The 21,563-nt window shown below is 35.4% G+C and overlaps 1 protein-coding gene across 6 annotated transcripts in view; it reads right to left on the bottom strand.

Annotated features, from left to right (window-relative positions):
• Positions 1 to 3,401: 3,401 nt before the first annotated feature.
• The window catches only part of SF3B1 (splicing factor 3b subunit 1), a 34,114-nt gene continuing 15,952 nt past the window's right edge, over positions 3,402 to 21,563 (bottom strand). For 2 of the 6 annotated variants that reach the window (XM_010979745.3, XM_010979746.3), the window contains 20 exons: positions 21,337 to 21,507; positions 17,855 to 18,092; positions 16,683 to 16,895; positions 16,316 to 16,437; positions 14,791 to 14,988; positions 14,596 to 14,697; positions 13,865 to 14,044; positions 13,124 to 13,210; positions 12,594 to 12,864; positions 12,155 to 12,300; positions 11,899 to 12,045; positions 11,626 to 11,751; positions 10,511 to 10,732; positions 9,909 to 10,091; positions 9,712 to 9,823; positions 8,135 to 8,255; positions 7,677 to 7,808; positions 6,253 to 6,525; positions 4,165 to 4,381; positions 3,402 to 3,890 (listed from right to left, as the gene is read on the bottom strand). In XM_010979745.3, coding sequence (XP_010978047.1) covers positions 3,732 to 3,890; positions 4,165 to 4,381; positions 6,253 to 6,525; positions 7,677 to 7,808; positions 8,135 to 8,255; positions 9,712 to 9,823; positions 9,909 to 10,091; positions 10,511 to 10,732; positions 11,626 to 11,751; positions 11,899 to 12,045; positions 12,155 to 12,300; positions 12,594 to 12,864; positions 13,124 to 13,210; positions 13,865 to 14,044; positions 14,596 to 14,697; positions 14,791 to 14,988; positions 16,316 to 16,437; positions 16,683 to 16,895; positions 17,855 to 18,092; positions 21,337 to 21,507 — 3,420 coding nt within the window. In that variant the 3' untranslated portion in view covers positions 3,402 to 3,731. Of the gene's footprint in view, positions 3,891 to 4,164; positions 4,382 to 6,252; positions 6,526 to 7,676; positions 7,809 to 8,134; positions 8,256 to 8,652; positions 8,723 to 9,711; positions 9,824 to 9,908; positions 10,092 to 10,510; positions 10,733 to 11,625; positions 11,752 to 11,898; positions 12,046 to 12,154; positions 12,301 to 12,593; positions 12,865 to 13,123; positions 13,211 to 13,864; positions 14,045 to 14,595; positions 14,698 to 14,790; positions 14,989 to 16,315; positions 16,438 to 16,682; positions 16,896 to 17,854; positions 18,093 to 21,336; positions 21,508 to 21,563 lie in introns of those variants that run through there. The other 4 variants (XM_031452071.2, XM_010979747.3, XR_010380677.1 and 1 more) reach the window with 4 other exon arrangements.

Raw genomic sequence — 21,563 nt, 5'->3', positions numbered from 1 at the left:
GACATGGACAAACTTTCCATGCCTACAATCTCACATCGTCTTCCTTATGGACTCAGGGAAAGATGTTTCTCTTCCTGTCCAAGAAACTTCCTCCGTCTGTGCCGACTTCCACCTCCTCAGAAGCACATTGTTACCTGTTTCCTTTTGCTCATCAGCCTCCTTTTCTATTTTATCTAGTCCAAATTTCTTTTAAGTAATACTGATAGAAAATTACTTCATGAAATTATATTAGAGAGGGCAAAGGCAGCAAAATCTTAATTGTTGAATGTAGGTGGATGATAGATGGGTGTGCACTGTACTATTCTTTCAACTTTTCTCAGTATTTGAAAATTTTTAAGTTTGGGAGCAGTTAAGATAAAGAAACAATGAACAATTTATGCTACTTTTTTCTTTCTAGCACAAACATACTCCGGGATAACATAAATCCCCTCCAGCACCTCTCACTCGTTAAAAACTTCCCCCCAAATTTAACAAAGTTGTATTTGTCCAACATGACATGCAAGCATGCCTTTTATAATCTTTGGATTATAAAATGATAAACTATTAAGAATAAACTTTGAAATCTCAGCTTTTCTAGCATAAGCACTAACCTACCTCTTCTAGAGTTTACTGAGTCTTAAATTCTGAGTCACCTTAAATTCTAAATTCTACAGCTTCCTATCCACATTTTTTTAATAGGGAAAAACCAAGGGTCTGTGTGTCCTGCCTGCCCTCCTCCTCCAGCCACACTACACACCCCACCTCACAAGTGACAACCAGGGCCCTAAAAACTGCAAAGTGGCACACCAAGCAGCTGCAGCTCCTGTCCGTGTTGTGCACCTGGCTCCAACTGTCACAAGCTACTTAGAGGACCAGAGAGCAGTCAACAACTTACATGTTTTCAGTGCGCTTTTCCCAGGACCAACGCAGAGATTTACCCAATGTAGGTGTTTAAATATTTGTGTAAAGGTATTTCTACTTACTTCCAAGGTAACTGCTGCCTAAAATGTTTTTTATACCACACTTTATCAGCCATATGTGAGCCCTACTTAAACAAGTCTCAAAATGGTTCTCAAGCTAGGGAGACTCTGCCCTAAGGTACATGAGACAGCATCTGGAGGTGTATTTGGTTGTCACAACTAGGGTGGGGTGCTACTGGCATCTACTGGGTACTCAGGGATGCTGCCCAACAGCCTACAACGCCCAGGACAGGAACCCACAATGATGTCTGGTCCCAAATGTCAACAATGCCAAGGCTGAAAAATACTGTGACAGCTGCAGTTTCTGCTTCATCCAACCTTGCGGGATTTAAGCACTAAACATCAAAGAACCAAACGATTGAACCTATGTCGCTGCAGCTGTCTTTTTCAGCTTCTTTTAAAGAAAAAGCTTTTTGGTTTTTCAACATTAAGTTCTCTTGTTTGGAAAACAACACAAGCTCATTATCAAAGTGGCATAACCACAACATAGTATGATAACAATACAAAGTCAACTAAGATTAAAAACTGGTCTAAGACTTTAGATATAATAAGTTTTATTCATCTGGTAGTACCTGATGCTCACAGGGCACCGTACAACAAATTTAAAAAATACAATATGAAAAAAATTGAACAGCCAAAGAGATCAATTCCATTAGAGGGCCCACAGAAAAACCAACAAAAGCCCACAGAAAAACCCACCCACTATCACCTTAAGAACAATAATTTCTTCCTGCTTAGGTTTGGCTTTAAGAAACACCAAAGAAAATGCGAAAGAAAAAGTCTTTGAAAGATAGTTAAAATTTCACATAGCGTCTTTCACATGAGTATATCACAAAATGCTTTCTTTATTCAATAAGCATATAAAATAACCCAAACATCTGTGAGCCTCTATTTGGTCCCAACTTTTAAGATCGTAAGCAAGCCTCACCTCTCTGTTCTCAAATTTTTTATCAGTAAAAAGTCACTTACGGTGTAGTCTCCTTGCTCCACACTGCCACTACAAAGCATGGATGTTTTATATAAAGAGCAAGGGCCCAAGCAAATTGAAGTTATACAACTACCTGAAGTGAAAATGTAACTAAATTTTCCCAAGACTGGTTTAAAATCAAATTTTGGCTTTGAAATCTAATTGTATTCTTCAATTTTCGTGATTAGTAATTACTGAAGCACATTTGGCAACAAGTATAGAGAACGGCCAAGATTTAAAGTTGCATGAGGGTTACTGTTACAAAAACTTAAGATTAATTTTGGAAATTTAAGTACACACTGATATGTGACATGTTACGTCACACAAGAAACAATAACGAGTTACCAACTCTGCCTGGACAATCAACTAATGATCAGTATCCATTTTGTACAAGTCAGTGAATTACAAGCCGTTTCTCAAGTAAGCCTCCAAAACAGGAAGCCCCAAGTATTAACAGTTCAAGGAACAGACCTCCCAGTCTCGGAACACTGCTCTTACTGCGGCAGAGGCATCCCCTGTTTAGGATGCTGCAGAAGCTCATTTCCCATTAGAGTTCAGAGAAGTGCTATTTCATAAGGAGACAAAATTAAAACAGCTATGGAAAGTAAAATGACTAAGACTAAGAAATTTTTGGCCAGAAAATTAGGAAAAACTGAAAATATACTTTATTATACAAAAAACGGTAAGCACTGCCTTAAAGCTTGGTTCCTCTAGAATTAAATGGCATCTCAGTTTATGCTTGACCACTATACATCAACCTATCTGATTACTAACTGTAAAACTACGCAAACCTAGACATTTCAGCTGTGCCCACTGGGTAATGTAAGTACGTTAAGTAACCTGTAGCTAGATGTCTCTTCCTTTCCATCATACGGCATTTCTAAAGGGCGAGGGGGCAGGTCAAAAGCACCTTTGCATCCCCTACAACTGAACACAATGGTTGGTATACATACAGTAGGTGCTCAACAGGTATTTACTAAATACACTGTTGAGGAGTGGCTTATGACATGGGAAAAGAGCCCAAAGATTGTCTTATTCTATTAGCATTACTTAGGTAGCAAGCGGTTTTAAAGATACCTTCCCCACGTTCTAAACAGAATCAAGAGTTGGACATGACATGAATCACTTTCCTTAAACATGTTCATAAAGCATTTTGAGAAATCAAGCGATGAAAGGCGCTACGTAAGTGCAAAATAATATTTCAAGACAGTTCGGCAAAGGTGCTATATCTTCTATGGTGATGGAAGGGTTGTGCTAGTTTGAGGTGAACACCCCAAAGCTACTCTTCTCAGTATCAGTATTAACAGAAAATGGAATTTTGACAAGGATGCCATCACTTTATATAGTTTGCATTCTGCTAACTACTTTCTATAAACCAAGTGACAGAAAATGATATTGAGCCACTTATTCTACACAAACCAATACTTTATCAAAGTTCCGCATTTTACAAGTCATGTTCAAAAAACACACACAAGTTAGCATTTTGTACACAAATGTTTATTTCTCAATTAAACATTCCCTTTAAACAGAAGGAATGAATTCTAAATCTTCATAATGATGAATTAAAAATGAAATCCCTCCAGTATAGTGTGTGTAATCACTGTGTTCTTGGTCACTACTGGCATTTACTGTTTAACATCAAAAACAAACACAGGTTATTTAAAAATCATGCTACTGGATTTCTAGCTCTTCCTCTATTGACCAGTTCTACGCTGATCTGCAATGTTTAAAAGTTTACATCACCAAATCGAAGCAAGTTTAAGGTGTGAAACAGCTGTGCATTAAACACAAAATAAACAATAAAGTTATAAGATATAATCAAGTTCATAACGAATATAGGTGTTCTTATCATCATTGTAGATTCTTGGGTAATGTGCTATGAGAGCATCCTGTGAACCAATGTAGATGGAATTGTAAATTTTCCAATATACATCTCTGACTTTCCGGGCTGGATGAAACAAACCCTAGAATAATTAAAAGGTTACATTATTTCAAGAAATACATAACCTTAACACAACAAACAAAAAACCATAAAGATATGGTTCGAAACATTTAAGAGGAAAAAAACCTGACAATTGCACAAAACTGCAATGGGCAAAGACAAAATCTAATCCTCCCGCCCCCTCCACGACTGTCTTCCCATACAGCACAAATATACCCTCCTGATAACCCGAACAGAGACATAATTCAACTAAGTTACTTTGTTCAGTGAGTATCTTTTAAAAATCTTGAACCTACCTGTAAACAATACTGAAGCATTCTGCATGGTCCAATAGCAACTCTCAGACCCTCCAGGGCCCCCATAACTGCCTGAATTACATGGGGAGATGTCTCAAACACATTGGGCCATACATAGTTCAACAAGTGATTCAGCGAATCTTCACAACCGAATCCATAAACCCCAAGCGACATGTGCTGCACCACCGCACTAGCCGTCTGTCTGTGTACAAGGTCCCTGGAACAGGGAGGGGGAAAAAGCTCTTTGTCAAGATACAGTCTCTGTTTCACAGAAAATACTTGCCTGTCCATTAGAAACTAAATCACAAATTTAATGCATGGAATGGATGCAGGGTATCTTTACACCTTATGTATCTGATATAGAATGCTTTTAGAACGACTGATAATTCTACTTGAGAACTTGTTTTAATGACTCAAACCTCACCATGGCTCAGAAACAAGCCATATTCTCCTTTGAAAGTAGTGTGAGTAAGAGAGCCCTGAACAGTGTATTTCTGTATGCTTCTAAAAGGGGGATACATGGTCTTACATGTAAATGATTAACAGTAATATCTCATTTTAAACCCTGTAAATTTAAAATCTTAAAGTAATTAAATACTAGTATACAATAAACAAACTGAGATTAAATCCATTCTCTTGTAGATTTTTAAAGTTTCATTCAAGAACTCAATCTGGGGAAAGGAAGAGAAGGACCAATAATTTCTCAAACCTACAGAAGTAAGAACTCTTATCACCTCTCATGGTTTAACTAAATTTGTTTATGACTAACCATCAAGTTATCCATTCCACAATTATTCAACTGAGTACAAACACCATGTGAGTTGGTAGTGGGTATAAAAACAAGCTCACACTCTTTACTCTCAAAGGCAGAAGAATATCTTAAAGGTACAAAAGGAAAAAAAAAACAACAACAAAAAAACCAGAACACCTGAACTTACCACACCCTTATTTCTGTTATTTTATTATAATAATCTACTAGGCATCGTAGTGAAGCTATACTCCTCCTTAATAAATACATTTTCCAACTGAAGTAATGTTTTCATTTAGTAATTTTTGATGGAGTTACTACCTCAACTACTTGGTACATGCAACATAATTTTTTAGTTTTTTTTTTTAAGTGAAAGTGAGTTTACTTGGAGAGATATACATTCCATAGGCAGAATGAGGGCCATCTGAGGTCAGACAGCACATAACCTTTAACTGCAGGCCATATACATCAATGACTCCACTATGAAGCTCAGGCACACCTCACTGAATATGGAGCAAGTATGAGTTACTCCCACTTTAATGGACCCCAGATGGTCAGACTTTCAGAGAGCATGATTCTTATTCTGTCTCCATGTCTTCCATATAGACCTTGTGGTAACTTGCTGAGTCCTGTTAAGTCTCCCTTTTGGAAGGTCAATAATAAGTAACTTTAATATGCACCTAAGAGTAATTGAGTAATTGAATGAGCTCTAAGTTGAATAACTTATCCTTCCTGAAAAATAAAGAGCCAATGAAACAGTCCTTTCCCTTACTACTTGGACCTTGAACTTTCTCTTACATGATCTTCAGTAGCTTTTGTGTTTAAAGTTATTATGTCTGCCTAGATGGTTAAAGGTATCAGAACTCTATCAAGTCTATCAAGCCATACTTTATTAATGGCCACCATCTGAATAAGTAGGGGCCTGCAATGGGAATAGGGTGGCTTGGGCAGGACGGGCAGGCTATGTTCCATAGTTTAAAAGCCTAACAGAAATCTCTACTTCACCTGCCATAAAAGATCAGGTCTCTCTGGCACACCAATAAGCGCATGCTCATCAATTACATGATATAAATTAATTTTTAAAACAAAATTTGATCAATTGCCGCTTTTCAAAATGTATTCAGCCTAATAGATATAAGAGGGGATTAAAAAGGGGAGGGGACACTTGGAAAAGAAAATTTGGGGAACCACTATAGTATATATAATCATATTTAGTTTCATAAAAATCCAAGCTAGCAGTCCCTTCTTTAAGTGCATGACAACAAACAGGTCATTACTTCAGTAAGTTCTAAAATAAAAGAATTAGTATAACTTTCTTGCATTTAGTTCAAGTCACTTACCTATCCATTAAAGCATCTTCAAGTAGTGGTGTTACAGCATAAATGTAGTCCTTTCCCATTTCACCAATATATTCAAACAAGAAGGAAAGTGACTTTAACACTCCATTTTGAACATTCAGTTCAGGAACTCTGTATTCATTCATTAAGGCAGGCAGTACTGTGAAGGGTGAACACGTTTCAGCGACAATAGCTATTGCTACAGTGGTACAAACTCTGTTCTGCCTTTCCTGAACTTTGAGGTTGTTTAAAAGTGTAGCCAATACATCATGAGGGCTGGAAAAAAATAAATTTGTCAGCAAACTGTTAGATTACAAGTCAAAAAAAATTTTGGAGGGAAGAAAAAATACAAAAGAATGAAACTTTATGCTAAGTAATTAATTACTGGGAGCTTAGTAATTTTATGATAAAATACACTACTTTTAAGTCACTGGCATTATTGCTTCTACTTAAAAACTTCATTTAAATTAAAATGTTCACTTTCATGAAAAAGTTCAAATGGATTCATTCATTCTCAAATGTCATTTATGGTCTTTAGTAAATTTCCTGAAATACAAAAAAAATTTCATTGAATGTTTAGACTGAGTAATTCGAGTGGCCAGAACACAGCCATTAGAGCTAGGCAACCTTACAGTAGTATCCAAACTGTGGTCTCCCATGCCACAACCTGTTTTCCTTTATTTTCACTCCCACACACCTTTACTACATTTCTTCTTCTTCTTTAAGCATTTATTTTACCACAAACTTAGAGGGACACAGGAGATAAAAAGTTAGCACAACAGCTATTCATTGCAAATTTCTTGACTACATCACGGATGAAATAAATATTACAGCTACCAAAAGAAGGGTAGGGAGACTCTAATATGATTTTTGTTAACGTTGCACTGCTTGAAAATATTTTGTTATTAAGCCACACACATACATGAAATGAAGTATCTCATTTCCTACAATGACTTTCTTCTAGTTTGGCTGTGGTGGAGTGGAAGCAAATAACCACAAATTATCTAACAAAATAGCTGTTAATTCAGTTGTCTGTTGATCAATTTTTAAAAAAAAGTTTTTAAAACACATAAAGCAGAGTAACATGAGAACTGAATTATGTTACTTGTTTTATTAAGAACTGGCCTTAATATTTTAAGAGGACCAACAAAATTTGAGATTATTCTGAAATGGTACTGTTTCCCTCTCTAAAAATAATGAGGTATGATGAAATGAAATCTGAAACCCTTCCACTATTTTAATTCAATTTAAAATTTAAGAAACCATTTCAAAAATTGAAGTTCAGTGGTAAAAGTCCATTCTGATTTTGCCTTACTCACATGCCTTATAAGAGATTTCTACAGAAATAGAAGCATCAACACTACAACAGGTTTATTGTAAAGTAAAAACACACAAACAAAAAAAACACAGAAGTAAATAATACTCACCCAATGGCCTTTGCAATATAACCAAATGTGTTGACTGTGGCTCTACGAATAGCTTTCTTGTGAGCTTTTAAGAGCTCTAAAAGCTCAAAACAAATCCTCATCCATTCTCTTGCAGACACATATTCAGCTCCCCTAATTTTAAAAAAAAAGTTAAATTTTTGGTGACAAGAAGTTTTAAAAGGTAAACCTGCAAATTCAGTTCTCAAAACATGATTACCAATCCATTTAAGCATTAAACATAAATATTACTATTGTTCAGAAAGGATGGTTTAGTTTTAAAAATATACTGCCATTCCCTCATTACCATCCAAACTGAAATTTCACTGAAAGTATTAATACTGGATAGACTGACCATATATACTTACACTAGCAACATTAAGCAGATTTGCAAAGTGAATAAAAAGTTGCTAAATGTGAAAACCAATACTGCTTAAAAAATATTTAGGTAATCTGCTTACCTATCAGCAATACGTCCAACAAGATCAATACAATTCTCTTGTACTTTTTCATGCCTATTCTTTAAGATGGGGGTGAGTCTAGGCAGCAGATCTTTAATTGGTGGGGTCATCTTATGCATACCTATTTAATAGAAGTCAACACACTATCAATTAACATTTGAACTACAACCTCGGTTCACTATACCTTTTATTCAGCAAGTAATATACATGACTAGACATAAATATAAACTTACAGCTGCCTATGGAAAGAAAAAGCCCCAAATTCTGACCAAATGCAGAATTGTTTTTAACTCTTTATTAACAACTTCTGATTATGCAAAGAAATGAAAGAAATTAGTGAAGTGATTTAAAGAATGATGGATACTCAACAACAAAAAAAAGTTTTATTTGGTTCTGAAATGTATTTGTACACTGACATTTAAATATGGGGACAGCTTATGTTCCGGCCATACACAACAATATAAGCCAGAGGTAGACATGTAAATTAAAGCAAAATTTTCCAGAAAGGGCCCCCTTACCCTTTAACTGCAAAACAAACAGATCTCCAGTCTCCCTGCAATGCAGGGCATACTTGGATGGTATTTACACCTATGAAGAGAGAAAAAAGGAGGCAGCTGGCAGGGGCTCTTGCTCTAACTAGAACTGCTTGCTCTGACCAATAATATGGTTTACAACTCCCTGCAAACCAGAGCCCTCAAGTGGCCCAGTAACTAATTTTTGGCAAGTATCTCCAAGTATAGAAGACAGGGCTGAACTAGTGATTATATGTAAATGCAATGGTTCAAAGATCTCCTATACTGCATAAAAACCTCTTACCAAAATGAGAAAAACAGTGGCTATCACAGCCAGCTATTTTGACCTCCTGATAGGTTATTTCTGCCCTTCCAACCTCTGCACAAGTTATTTTTGCAATAATTACATTCAATTATAATGACGGATAAAACAGGAGACCATTTGTTTGCTCCATCATAAGGACCTTAAAGAATAAAAGCTTTGTTCATGCACTCCCGACAGCATTTGTAATAAAACTGTGTTTTAACTTTGGATTAAGAAACTGAACGGATAGTTTTAAAGAACTGGAACTAAATAAAAATGAGATTATTTGATCAAGTCACTTTTCTCCCTGGTTATTGTTCCTTGAGTTTGATAACAAGCAGGAAAACCTAACATAATCAAGTTTGAATTAAATATATATTTGATCCTAAAGCTAAATTAAAACTTCAGAGTTCTCTCTGTCCCCTCCACCTCCCTTCCCACATATTTTAGGTGAGACACTATTTTTACTAGGGTCCCCTAACCCATGACTTTTTTTAAAAGAGTTTTCTGAGTTGTGACTATTCCCTCCTCTCTTGCAGGTCCTCATCTTGCCCTCTTTTCTCTTTTAAAGTGAAAGATAAATGGGTTTTGGGAGGTAAGATTCTTATGACATTCCCAACTGAAACTTTCAGTGGTTAAAAAAGGTATCAGAGACTCAACTCCTAAGTAGGATTCTGTACTTTACTTTCAAAAAGCCAAAGAAAGTTAAAAAAAAAAAAAACAAAATTAAAAAATTCTTACATGACCAGCAAATTCCATACCTATTACATTTACAATGGCCTTCAGTGCTCCAAGAATGCTGCCCAAGACTTCAGGGTACTCTTCACCCAAATACTCATACAAAACAACACCCAAGTGCCCCATCAGTTTTTCCTGTAATAAAAAAAAAATGTTAAAAATGTTACTGCTTACATTACTCCTTTTGGTGAAGAAATAAGAATCTGATACAAAAGCTTACCTCTTGACAAGTCTTCATAACAACAGCAGTTCGAGAGATCAAGTCAGCTGCCTGTTGCCGAACTTTTGCTGACTTATTATTTAAACGCCACAAAACTGTACCACAGATCTGAGGCAAATAAGGTTTGACTCGTTTGCCAAGAGCATTGACCACTGTGCCAAAGCCGTTCAACATTACTGAGTCCTAAAATACAAACAAAAAGTTAAATTAAAAAACTACATTCAGGGGGGAGGGTATGGCTCAGTGGTTAGAGCACATACTTAGTATTTATGCATGAGGTCCTGGGTTCAATCCCCAGTGCCTCCATTAAAATAACTAACTAAATAAATCTAATTACCTCCCCCCTTAAAAAAAAAAACTACATTCAAAGTGAACAAGAATTCAGTGTGACTAAACAACTGAAATACATTAATATTGTTTTTAAAAATCTAACCTAAAATTCTGAGGTAAAAGAATACTTCTTTGTAGCCAACTAAATGAGAACATGAGCATTTAAAAAATTATTTCAAATTTAATTACTTTAGTGATAACAGTTGCTTGAAAATATGTTTTACAAATATGAAAGTCAGTAGCAACTTGCCATTAATAATTAATATCATTACCTCTGTAGTCTGTTCTTGGAAAGCATAAAGAATACCATCAATCAGTTGTTCTTCAAGTTTATGATCAATATCTGCTGCTCCCAAGTTGCCCATAATTTTCTCAATTGTTTCCATCACCATTTTTCTGTACTGCTCAGCTTCATCTTTCAGATCATCCACAATCCTGGAGATAATTTCTGCTGCACCTACTTTGTTTGCCAACTCCACAGTAGTATCAACTAACTAAAAAGAGAAGGAAAAATATCATTTAATTTATTGCTTTTCCAAGGAAATAGAGACATCATGAAAATGGAATATTCTAAAGATACTATTCAGCTGGTAAGCACGCTGACAACAGTTGACTCCTATTATAAACTTTAAGAGAAAGGTGACCAAAAAAATTTAAATGAGTCCAAATCTAAGTGATTTAAGGTTAAGACTGTATTCATGCTTCACCTAGCCAGATTAAGAGTTCATTTACTAGATAAAAATGTCAACTCATAGTTAGCTATTTATCCTAGAATGCAAAATCAAAATGGAAGTTAACTGGCTAACTAAAATCCATTTCCTTTCACAACCAAGCACAAACAACCCGTGAGGTTCCCAGAGCAAAAAATAATTTGTATAATATGCATTCTAACTGACTAAAGGATTAGCTGGAAGGATTTTTTTAATTTAAACTTTTCTTTTTAATGAAAGACCACCATTAAAAGTACCCATAGTTTCACTGGACAGTGGTTCCCAAACTCAGCTAATTAATCGCAATTACTGGAGCTTTTTAAAAAACACGTATTCTTGATTCCATCCCCCAGAGCATTACTTCTTAAACTTTAATGTGAAAACGAATCACTAGGGGATCTTATTAAAATACAGATTCTGATTCATAAGTCTAGGATGAGCAGCTCTTGATATTCTGCATTTCTAACAAGCTCCCACGTGATCACATTTTGAGTAGTCATTCCCCAGAACTTCTCATTCAGTAGCTGTAGGTTGGGCCCTATAGTAAAAATGCCCTAGTTAATCTCTCTAATGAATCAGGTTTCAATGGCATATTCTCTAATCAATGCTATAATGTAATAATGCCCAGGGATGAAAGGATTTTTGAAAATACTTAATTTTTTACAGTAAAAGCTTACCTGTCGGTAATTTCTTCTATCCAAAGCCATTCTATGTTGCCAGAAGTGTTTGAAAAAAGGAGGAAGGATCTCTGTTTTAATGTAGTTTGCTTCTACACCATCTGTTCCACAACACTGCTTTACAACCTAAAACATTAAAAAATAATATAAGTAACCAGAGTCCTGGTTTAATATATAGTATTTTTTTAATGATATAAAATTCTCTTTGAACCATGACACACACCCCAAATTAGACTAACAAATCTTGAACAATTAATAATTTGGAACAATTACCTTCAGCACAATTTTCTTCATTTCTTCATCAGGAGACTGGAATTCTCGAATAAGAATTAACATCACTTCTCTAGTATAGTAGTTGGCATATTCTGCATCCATGAGAGGAATAAGATACCCAATAGCTTTTAAGAAAGCAGCCAGACCCTGTTTTAATGTTAAAAAATACATATATACTTGGTAAATTACATTTAAATCACTTTAACTTCAATGAATAGAAATAAAAAGAAAAAAGAAATCAAATTGGTGGATCTACCTTTCCTCTGTGTTGGCGGATACCCTTCCATAGAGGCTTTAACACAGAATCAAAAGATTCAATACCATAGGGAGTTGCTGCTTCAGCCAAGGCAGCAATGGCCAAAGCACTAATGGTCCGAACTTTCTGCTGCTCATCCACGAGACCTATAAAAAAACCAAACACAGGTTTTAACTAAGCAATATTACCTAATTCATATCATTATCAAGATTCTAGCAATGTATCTAACCATTTAGTCAAACTGCAGAATCTGTTCACATTAGACAAAACTAGGCAAAAGCCAGTATAAACCACAGCTTATTAGCAGCTCATATTACAAATTCCATCATAAACTATATGGTGTTTATGTAGTTCACTTCTATTTCTCACTCCAAAAATCAAGAGCCTAATTTTCAGGAAACCTGTCTTATAAGATAGACAAAGTTATATTACAACTCACCATGCTCAATGATTTCAACTAAACTTCTGAGATGTGGCAAGATGGCACAGCCCATAAGAATAGCTATTTGCTGTACAATCTTAATACCAGTGTGTCTCGCTTGCCAGGACTTCTTGCTTTTGCACACAGCTTTTAAGAAGGGCAATAATGAAGGAATCCCCAGGGCAGAGGCGACAACAGCAAAAGCTCTAGCTGTTGTGTTACGGACATACTCATCCATGTTATCTATATCAGGTCTCATGGTAGAGATCATAGTAGCCAGACCAGCAGCCTAGAAGTGCAAGAAAAAAGGTAACATTAACCCTCAACTATTTCCTTCTAGTCAAATAATCTAATCAACAAATATAAAACTGGGAGGAGGGTATAGCTCAGTGGTAAAGCGCATGCTTAATGTGCATGAAGTCCTGGGTTCAATCCCCAGTATGTATGTATGTATGTATGTATAAATATAAATCTAATTCTCCCCTCAAAAACAATTAAAAAGAAAAAAAACCCAAATATAAAATGTTCTTTTCCAGAAATATAAATACCTTTGCCAAATTAGAAATAATCTCTCGACCTTCCACCCTGGCATAGTAATCTTCATCAATCAACAATGGTTCAATGACCACTAAGATCTGAAAAAGAGAAGGAGCTACATTTTCACACCAATTACTGACACAACGTTCATGTAGCAGACTACATATAGAAATTTATGAGGACTATGTTAGTCAAGGGACAAATTAAGAATTTTAATCACACAATTTCAAACTCCATATAAAGGTATTTGGGAGAATTGTTAACCACACAGACTATTAAATACACACACACACACACTACCCTGTAACTGGATTTTATAATTCTAAGCCATAATTACCATCAGTAAAAAGATGGTCCTTAGTACTAAATGGCATGGTATAGAAAACATACATTTTCTCATCCTAATATCAACAAAAGCAAATTTTAAAATATGAATAATATGAACCCATTCTATAAGATGGCAAAAAGTTAAATCTATTTATATATGTATTTATTTGTATGTGTGATAACACACTTGTGCAAAGAAAAAGATCTGGGAGGGCATATAAATTTAACATTGGTTAAACAAGTATCTTGAAAGGGGTTGAAATTTCCCTTTTCATTAGAAATGTATAGCTTCAGCTATTACTTTTTTAGAATGTTAAAATTTCACAAATACACCTAATAATAAGCTGGGAGGGGAGAAATCCATGAATTCCTTTTATTTTTTAAAAATATCAAATCATTAGAAACACAAATTGATAACAACAAACCTTGTGCACATATGGTCGAACTAAGTCATCAAGTTTGTATAATATTCTATCAATAACTTTCACAAGTAAATGACGTTCTTGATCCTCAAGTGTAGGAGACATCAGTAGAGGAAGAATCTGATTAAACAAAGGACCAGCTCCAAATTCACGAGCTTTATCAGTAATCTGACGCAACGCAGCCTGAATGAAAAGATTAAAAGGTTGTTTCTTTATAAGTGTTCTGAATGAGCAAATTAATTACTTCATGGTTTTCTGTAACTGAGTATTTTAATGTAAACTTCCCAGACATTTTACATAGGGTAATAGCAGGAATTCAAATAGTAGGAATTCAAAATTACTGAGGTATGAATTCCTGTGAAAAGGCTCAATGTTTTCAATTAATTCAAAAGGATAATAGAGCAAGAGTCACACGGGTGTAATACAAAATTCCTTAACCTTCCCTAAAGGATCACCCATCTTCAAGCCACATATGATTCTAATACAATTCCCCACATAATTCCACTAATTAGACCTTAGAATCTTCAGCATGTTTAAAAGGTTTTGAGGATAATATGGAGGATCTCTTTTTTTCCAATATCCTTATTAGCATAAAATCTCTGATGAAAAAGCTAAATCCTTCACACACCTTTCTCTCGCCTATACTCTGCCATTGGTAAAGATGAAGAAGTTAATTAGAAATTTCTAAACATATAATTATAATGAACATGATGATTTAATAAACTGGTACTTACCTTTCTCATTGGAGGTGTTCCATTCTTAATCTTTAAAAGCAACTTCATTATTTTTCTCTCTTTTTGCTCTTCTGGACTAAGTGTTGATTCATCAACATCAACCTAACAGTAAAAAGTAAAAAAATTTAAAGGTAGGTGTAGAGACTATGATTTGCAGCTGCTAAATAAAAATATTTTATTTCTGCTGTCACTTACCAAAAGTTTATCAAAGTACTGAATATCATCAGGTTTTAAAAATGGAAGATTTCCCGATGGCTGGTCATTAACACTTTTCATAGTTCTATCTTCAGTTTGCATGTGGAAACCGGTCATACCACCCAAAGGTGTTGGAGTTGCTGTCAGTTTTCGAGCTGGAGTTCGAATAGGAACATAACCAGCTGGAGGAGGAAGTACCTAATACAGTTAAAAAACAGTTTAGGATTTTCTTAACTTTATATAGTAAAGAATTGCATAAATGAGTAATATTTGCACTTACGCTTTCTGCTTAGAGACAAAAATTAACATCGATTCAGTTTTTCTATCTTAATTATAAATTTAAAATATATGACAAATATTAATATATCTCACCAAATTTAAATTTAAATTAACTGTATTAGGAGTGTGGGGAAATGAGGAGATACACAAAATGGGCTTATAAAATTCTGATCAAATATTACTCTATATAAACATGTTGGTGAACCAATGTCACGTAAATGGAAATAAGCTCACAAAGTGCACATAATATGTGAAAGATTATATTTTAGTAATAAAAACAAAGATTCTTCACATAAATTTCTGCACTGTAAAAGGAAACCTTAATATTTAAGTCACTCAACAAAAATGAGTTAAATGCATAAAAACTAAAACCAAAATATTTACCAAAGCCCTGTAGAATACACACCATTTGACTAAAACAAAAAAATTCACTAAAGATTCACAAAGATGATTTTTCCCTCCTATTAATAAAGAAATCAATGAATACAACTGAGACAGACACGCAGGCAGTCAAGAGCAGGTTGTAAAGTGACTATACCCACAGCATTACATGGAGGCTGTAAGAAGTTATTAAGCAGTAATTCGTGCATACTTGAAACAAATACTCTAACACAAACCTAATGAGGGGGCAAGGGGAAATACAAACAAGCATACAAACTGTTAAAAAGCAATAGCCCTTGGCAGAAAAAGGTTCTTTATATAAAGGCCACCAAATGATTTAGTTTCCAACTTTGGTTATAACATCAGATATGACCCACTTCAGATCAGCAAACGGTCCCTGAGTCCCAGGTACCTACAAGATTTTATAGTTTAAAACAAACTTCAAGTTGTTACAGTAAAGAAAGAACACTGTTTGTGTTCACTGGCAACCCATGAACTTAAATACACAAGATCTTGTGAGGCACCAAGTAAAATAACCATGATTTAATATGAGCTTAATCTTGGGGCTGCTGATAAACTGAAGCAGCAAGCTATTCTATACCCCTAAGGGAGCAGTTCTTAAATATGGTCCTAGAAGTCCTTGAGAGTTCTCATCTTCCATAAGTAATAAAAGCTTCATGTCTTTCATTTCTTTTCATCTCTATGACTTTTTGGAAATGAAATATACTTGGAAATAGCTAAAGAATGAAATAGTAGTAGTAAATTTGGAAAAGGCCAATGCAAACTTGATCAGTTAATATTTTTCAAAGAATATTTAAAATAAAATTCACATCCTAAAAACCACATTTGTATTCACTGTTATTACCTTATATCCTTCTGGGAACATAGCATCTAATTCTTCGTCAGACAGTGGGCGATTTCTCTCATCAATTTCTCTCTCCCACCGCCAAGCCTGAAGTTGTTCAGGAGTCATACTCATTATGTGACCTACCAAAAAAGCAAATTTCTGTAACAATCTACACAGTGTACTTCATCATACATAGGTCCTTGGGATGTAAGACAGTTAAGATCATTCTAACATTTAATAGTTTTTATATTATAAACTCAAACCAAGACTTCTTTTTATGTCCTGTTATTCTTGCTAAAAATTAGGCATTAATTAAGAAAAAACCACAAAGAAAAAATTCAAAATATTAACGGGGGAAAAAAATTATTTATGATAAAGTTCATACCTGGAGTAGGGGTAGCCATGTTCATGGCTGGTGTGCCAATTGGTGTTTTTCCAGGGGTCAGAACAGGAGTGCTTCCACCCATCTGACTAGCTGGTGTTTCATCCCAACGTGACTTTCTTTTACTGGCTCCAGGAGTTGGTGTTTCACCAATGGAATCTCCACCTCGATCTGTTCGAGGAGTCTCAGCCCATCCACTTCCATGCCCAGGGGTATCTTTAAAGAAAAAGAGTGAATAAGCCTACAATTTTAACCACTGTCAAAAAATTACTGTTTATTCTCAAACTGATTAGGTTCATAAACAGGATATTCCTAAAGTGGAGATCCATTTAAGTTTTAATGTTTCCTTTACTATTTTTTGGTTCTTTCCCACTGATGACAAAAACAATAAACAGTAACCACTGAGGAATAGGAAAACAGAGCAAGTAATTTTTTTTTTTTTTTTACCATCTATAGTATCACAACCCAGAGACTGCCACTTTATGTATCTTGAGCCACTCTTAATTTCTCCTTAAAGTGAGATTACTCCACATGCACAATTCTATACTGCTTCTCCGGTCCATTATATTTTAAACACTCTGCCTTATCATTAGAAATTTCGTAATAAAATTTTAATACAGCAGATGTATTACTAAATCTTAACTTCTCAAAGCTAATCTCAAAACTGTTAACGAAATACAATTTTAGAGAGTTTACACAAAAAAAGAAATTTAGGCAAATTTACACAGAAAGAAAGTACACTAAAGGTTACCAGGGTCTGGGAAGAGGAATGGAGAGTTACTGCTTAATGGGTACAGTTTTTGTTTGGGGGTAATGAAACAGTTCTAGAAATGAACAGTGGTAATGGCTGCACAACACTGTGAAAATACATGCCACTAACTGCACACTTAAAATGGTTACAATGGTAAATTTTATGTTATGTATATTTTACAACAATAAAAAAACAGGTTATGGTATACAAACTTTATTTTCTCCTAATGTTCTTCCTAAAACGAATCTTAAACTTCTTCAAGAAGGGAAAAGAATTAGGCACATAATCTCCTCAGTTTTTTATCTGTCCAGAAAGCAGTTATTTATCCACCCAGGACTAGAGAGAACAGATTTTGACCTGTAAACATACTACTCATCAAATCAACATTTCTCCTTAACATAAACCCAGACTCCAGTAGAAGTACCTCTTTCTGTTTTGGGGGTCTCATCCCATCTGTTTTTACGAGCACTGGAAGTTGCACCTCCGTGGCCTGGTGTTGCGTGCCCTGGTGTATCACCTCGTCCAGGAGTAGCAGCCCCCGCAGGTGTGTGACTAGGTGTAGGATCCCATATTTTTGAGCCTGGGGTTGCTCCAGGAGTCTCACTTCCCTTTGCACGACCTGGTGTCTCATCCCATCTTAAGGAAGGGGTATGTCCAGGGGTCTTAACAGAGCAAAAAAAAAAAAAAAATATTTCATACACCCACATAAAAACAACTAGAAAACTTCTGTTTAAGTAAACAGAAAAACTAAATAAATGTTTCAGTTCATAATTAAGAAAGATTATCCTTCTGCTTAAGATATGTACTTTCTAACAATATGTTTACAACTAAAAGCAATTCAAAGCTTTAATTTGGGGCAATGAAAAAGTCCTAGGTTAAAAAAACCGATGTATTTTGGGTAATATTCTTGGTTTTGCCACTACTAGCTCCATAACTTTGGGAAAATATTAAGGCTTCTGTCTGGATCAGCAAAGAATTTCAGCTTTAATTTTATCAGCACTGCTCAAACTGGAGCTTAGAGACACAGACAGACTCAGGAGTTCCCACTAAGAATATTTTTGTGTTTTTGTTCAATTTTGTGTGTATTTAATTAATATAGGCATGTTCTGGATCACCTGGGTAATTATAACTAGATCCTGACACATAATTTCAATCTTCAAGATGAGTTTATATCTATAACCACATTTATAAAAATATTACTCTAACTGATGCTGGCAAGATTAGTGAAAAAGATTAGAATTAGACTTAAGTAATCAAAAGTTCCATGGTAGTTCAAATAGAGACAAGTAGTGAGCAACGTAGGGCATCAGAAAGTGTGTGATAGCAAACAGTGCGAACAATACTATTATCAAGAACAGTAAGTAATTTAGCGGAAGCAAAATAAATTCTGTATTTAAATTCTGTTAAGTTTTGTAGTATACTTTTATATATTTCCTTTGAAGTTGGATGCTCCAACACAAGAGTCCTACTTTACTTTGTTTGCAAATTTGCCTATATACCATAACAAATATAAGACTCAGTATTTTTCCTTTCAAAAGATTCTACTACTTAGCGGTGAGACAATTCTGAATTAGGTGAGTAAAGCACATAAATTGTTGAAAATTTTGGTAACTGCTCCTCCTGCTGAATCAGGAAGGAAAAAAATTCTTCCTAGTGTTCATTCTAATTCCCACAGTCATGCTTAGGATGGAGTTATGTTAAATGAGAAGTGCGAAAGAAAAACATGGTCTGAATTTCTTTAGTTTTTATAAGACAGACACCGACTCCTGTGTCTACTTTTCAGTTAAACATGACAGAAGGACAAGTTTCTTTTTTTCAGTTTTTAAAATTTGCAATGAATGTCAGCAACAGAATTTAAGTTAGTAATAATTTATATTCTGCAGAATCAAAGCCTCTCATATATCAAGCAAGCAAATGGGAAGTCCCCAAGATCTAAAACTGAACAGTTCGGGAATTATGTATTAGGTTTAGCATATTTAAATTCTGGATTTGGGGAAACACTGCTGTGGTCTGACAGGTTTTCCCTAATTTGTAAAAAAAAAAAAAAAATCTGCAGTAGTCTATGTTAGCATCAACAGTGACTTACACTAGAGAGGTGGGGACAGAGATCATAAAAACTGGCTAGATCCTGAATATATTTAAAGGTGGGGCCAAGAAAATTTATTTATGAATAGGTGTCAGGTAAGAGAATAAGAGGCGTATAGGATGACCCTGAAACGATTCCTAAGGGTTTTGTTTGTGCCAACAGAGCAGGCTGGAGGGAGTGAACACGGAAAACACCTATTAAACATCAACTATGTCAGGTCAGAGAAGTAGGGATGGATTTGTAAGTTAGGGAGCTGTCTGATACGGACAGTACATAAAGACAGCAGTGAGATCCTAGGGAATAACTTTAGATGGAAAAGAGGACCAAGGATGGAGCACTGAGTACCCCGAAGTTAAGGAAACTGAGGAAGATACAACAAACAAGATTTAAGAGCAGCAGCCAGTGAGGGACGTACTATCAGAATCAAGAAAGACTGAAGCCCAGAGGCTGAGAAAGAGAAGAGTACCAACAAATGCCGAATGCTACTGATATGCTGAGTACTATGAGGACTGAGATCTGCTCTTCGGATTTAACAATGAGGAAGTCAAGTCACCTTGACAAAAGAGCTGGTGCGGTGGTGCACGTAAAAGCACAGAGCACAAGTATAGACAGACAACTCATTTAAAGCATTTTGTGGTAAAAAGAGATAGAAAAAGGATGATAGATGGGAGAGGATGTGAGGGTCAACAGAAGATTTCTTGTAGTTTTTTGTTGTCTTTTTTAAAGATGAAGATGGGTAAAATGTGTTTGCTGGTGATAATAACCTAGAGACAACTGAAGTTACATGAGAGTCCTTGAGTAATAGGAGATAGGAAATGGCACATAAGCATATGGGCTAGCTTTAGATGGCCAACCTGTACCAACAGTTCATATTATAACAGAAGGAAAAGCAAAGGAGATGAGAACATACACAGGCCTACCAGTAGATTTCACAGCAGGAACATGTATACTTTTCTCTTTTAATTGTTTCTATCTGGGGTAAGGGGAAATAGGAAGCAAAGTCATCAACTAAATAGGAAGCAGCTAAGGAGGTACTACAGGTTTGACATAGCATAAAGAAGTCCTCTGAAGGGGAGGGGAACAGAGTTATTGCTTAATTATTACAGAGTTTGCTTGAAGTGATGAAAAAGTTTTGGAAATAAATCATGCTAATGGTTGTACAACATTGTGAGTGTAATCAGTACCATCAAATTGTACACTTAAAAACGGTTAGAACGGCAAATTTTATACGTATTTTACCATACACACATAAAAAAGTTTTAGGTAAGTAAATGAATGAAGGAAACACACTTAAATTCTTCTTCCAGAAAATGAGGAAGACCACTATGTTATACTCAACCTCCACATAATGTGACATATTGCATTTCTATATTTAATATTCCAAAAGGAACATTCCTTTACTCCATGTTATGAACTGAATTGTGTCTGCCCCAAAAGTCATGTTGAAGCCCAAACCCCCACTGTGACTGTATGTGGAGATTAGATCTTTAGTGAGATAATTAGGTTAAATGAGGTCACAAAGCTGGACCCTAATGTGATAGGACTGGTGTCCTTATACAAAGAAACACCAGAGCTCACTCTCTTTCCATGTGCAGAGTGAGGATACAGCAAGAAGGCAGACATCTGCAAGCCAGAAAGAGAGCTCTCACCAGACACCAACCCTGTTGGCACCTTGATCTTTAAGCCTCCAGAATTGTGAGAAAATAAATGTCTTTTGTTTAAGCTACCCAGTCTGTGGTTATCTTTTTATGTCAACAAAACCAGACTAACATACAACATGAGAGAAAAAAATTTTTAAATAATAAATAAAAAGAAATTACCTCTGCTTGATCCCAACTTGATAGCTTTTTTGGAGTGGCACCAGGAGTCTGATCAGCTGTTTGATCCCAACGCCGTTTTCGTTTTGAAGGAGGCTGGGATGCTGCTGCTCCATTGACGACTTTTAGTTCTCCAGCTTTAGCTTTTTCTGCTAGCTGTTGCCTAATTTCTCTCTGAAAAATATTTAAATAAGCAGTGAGCATGTTTAAAACATTTTCAATAGACTTCT

This window comes from Camelus dromedarius, chromosome 4, assembly GCF_036321535.1.
Source record: "Camelus dromedarius isolate mCamDro1 chromosome 4, mCamDro1.pat, whole genome shotgun sequence".
NCBI lineage: Eukaryota > Metazoa > Chordata > Mammalia > Artiodactyla > Camelidae > Camelus > Camelus dromedarius.
This window is presented reverse-complemented; position numbering and strand designations above follow the sequence as displayed.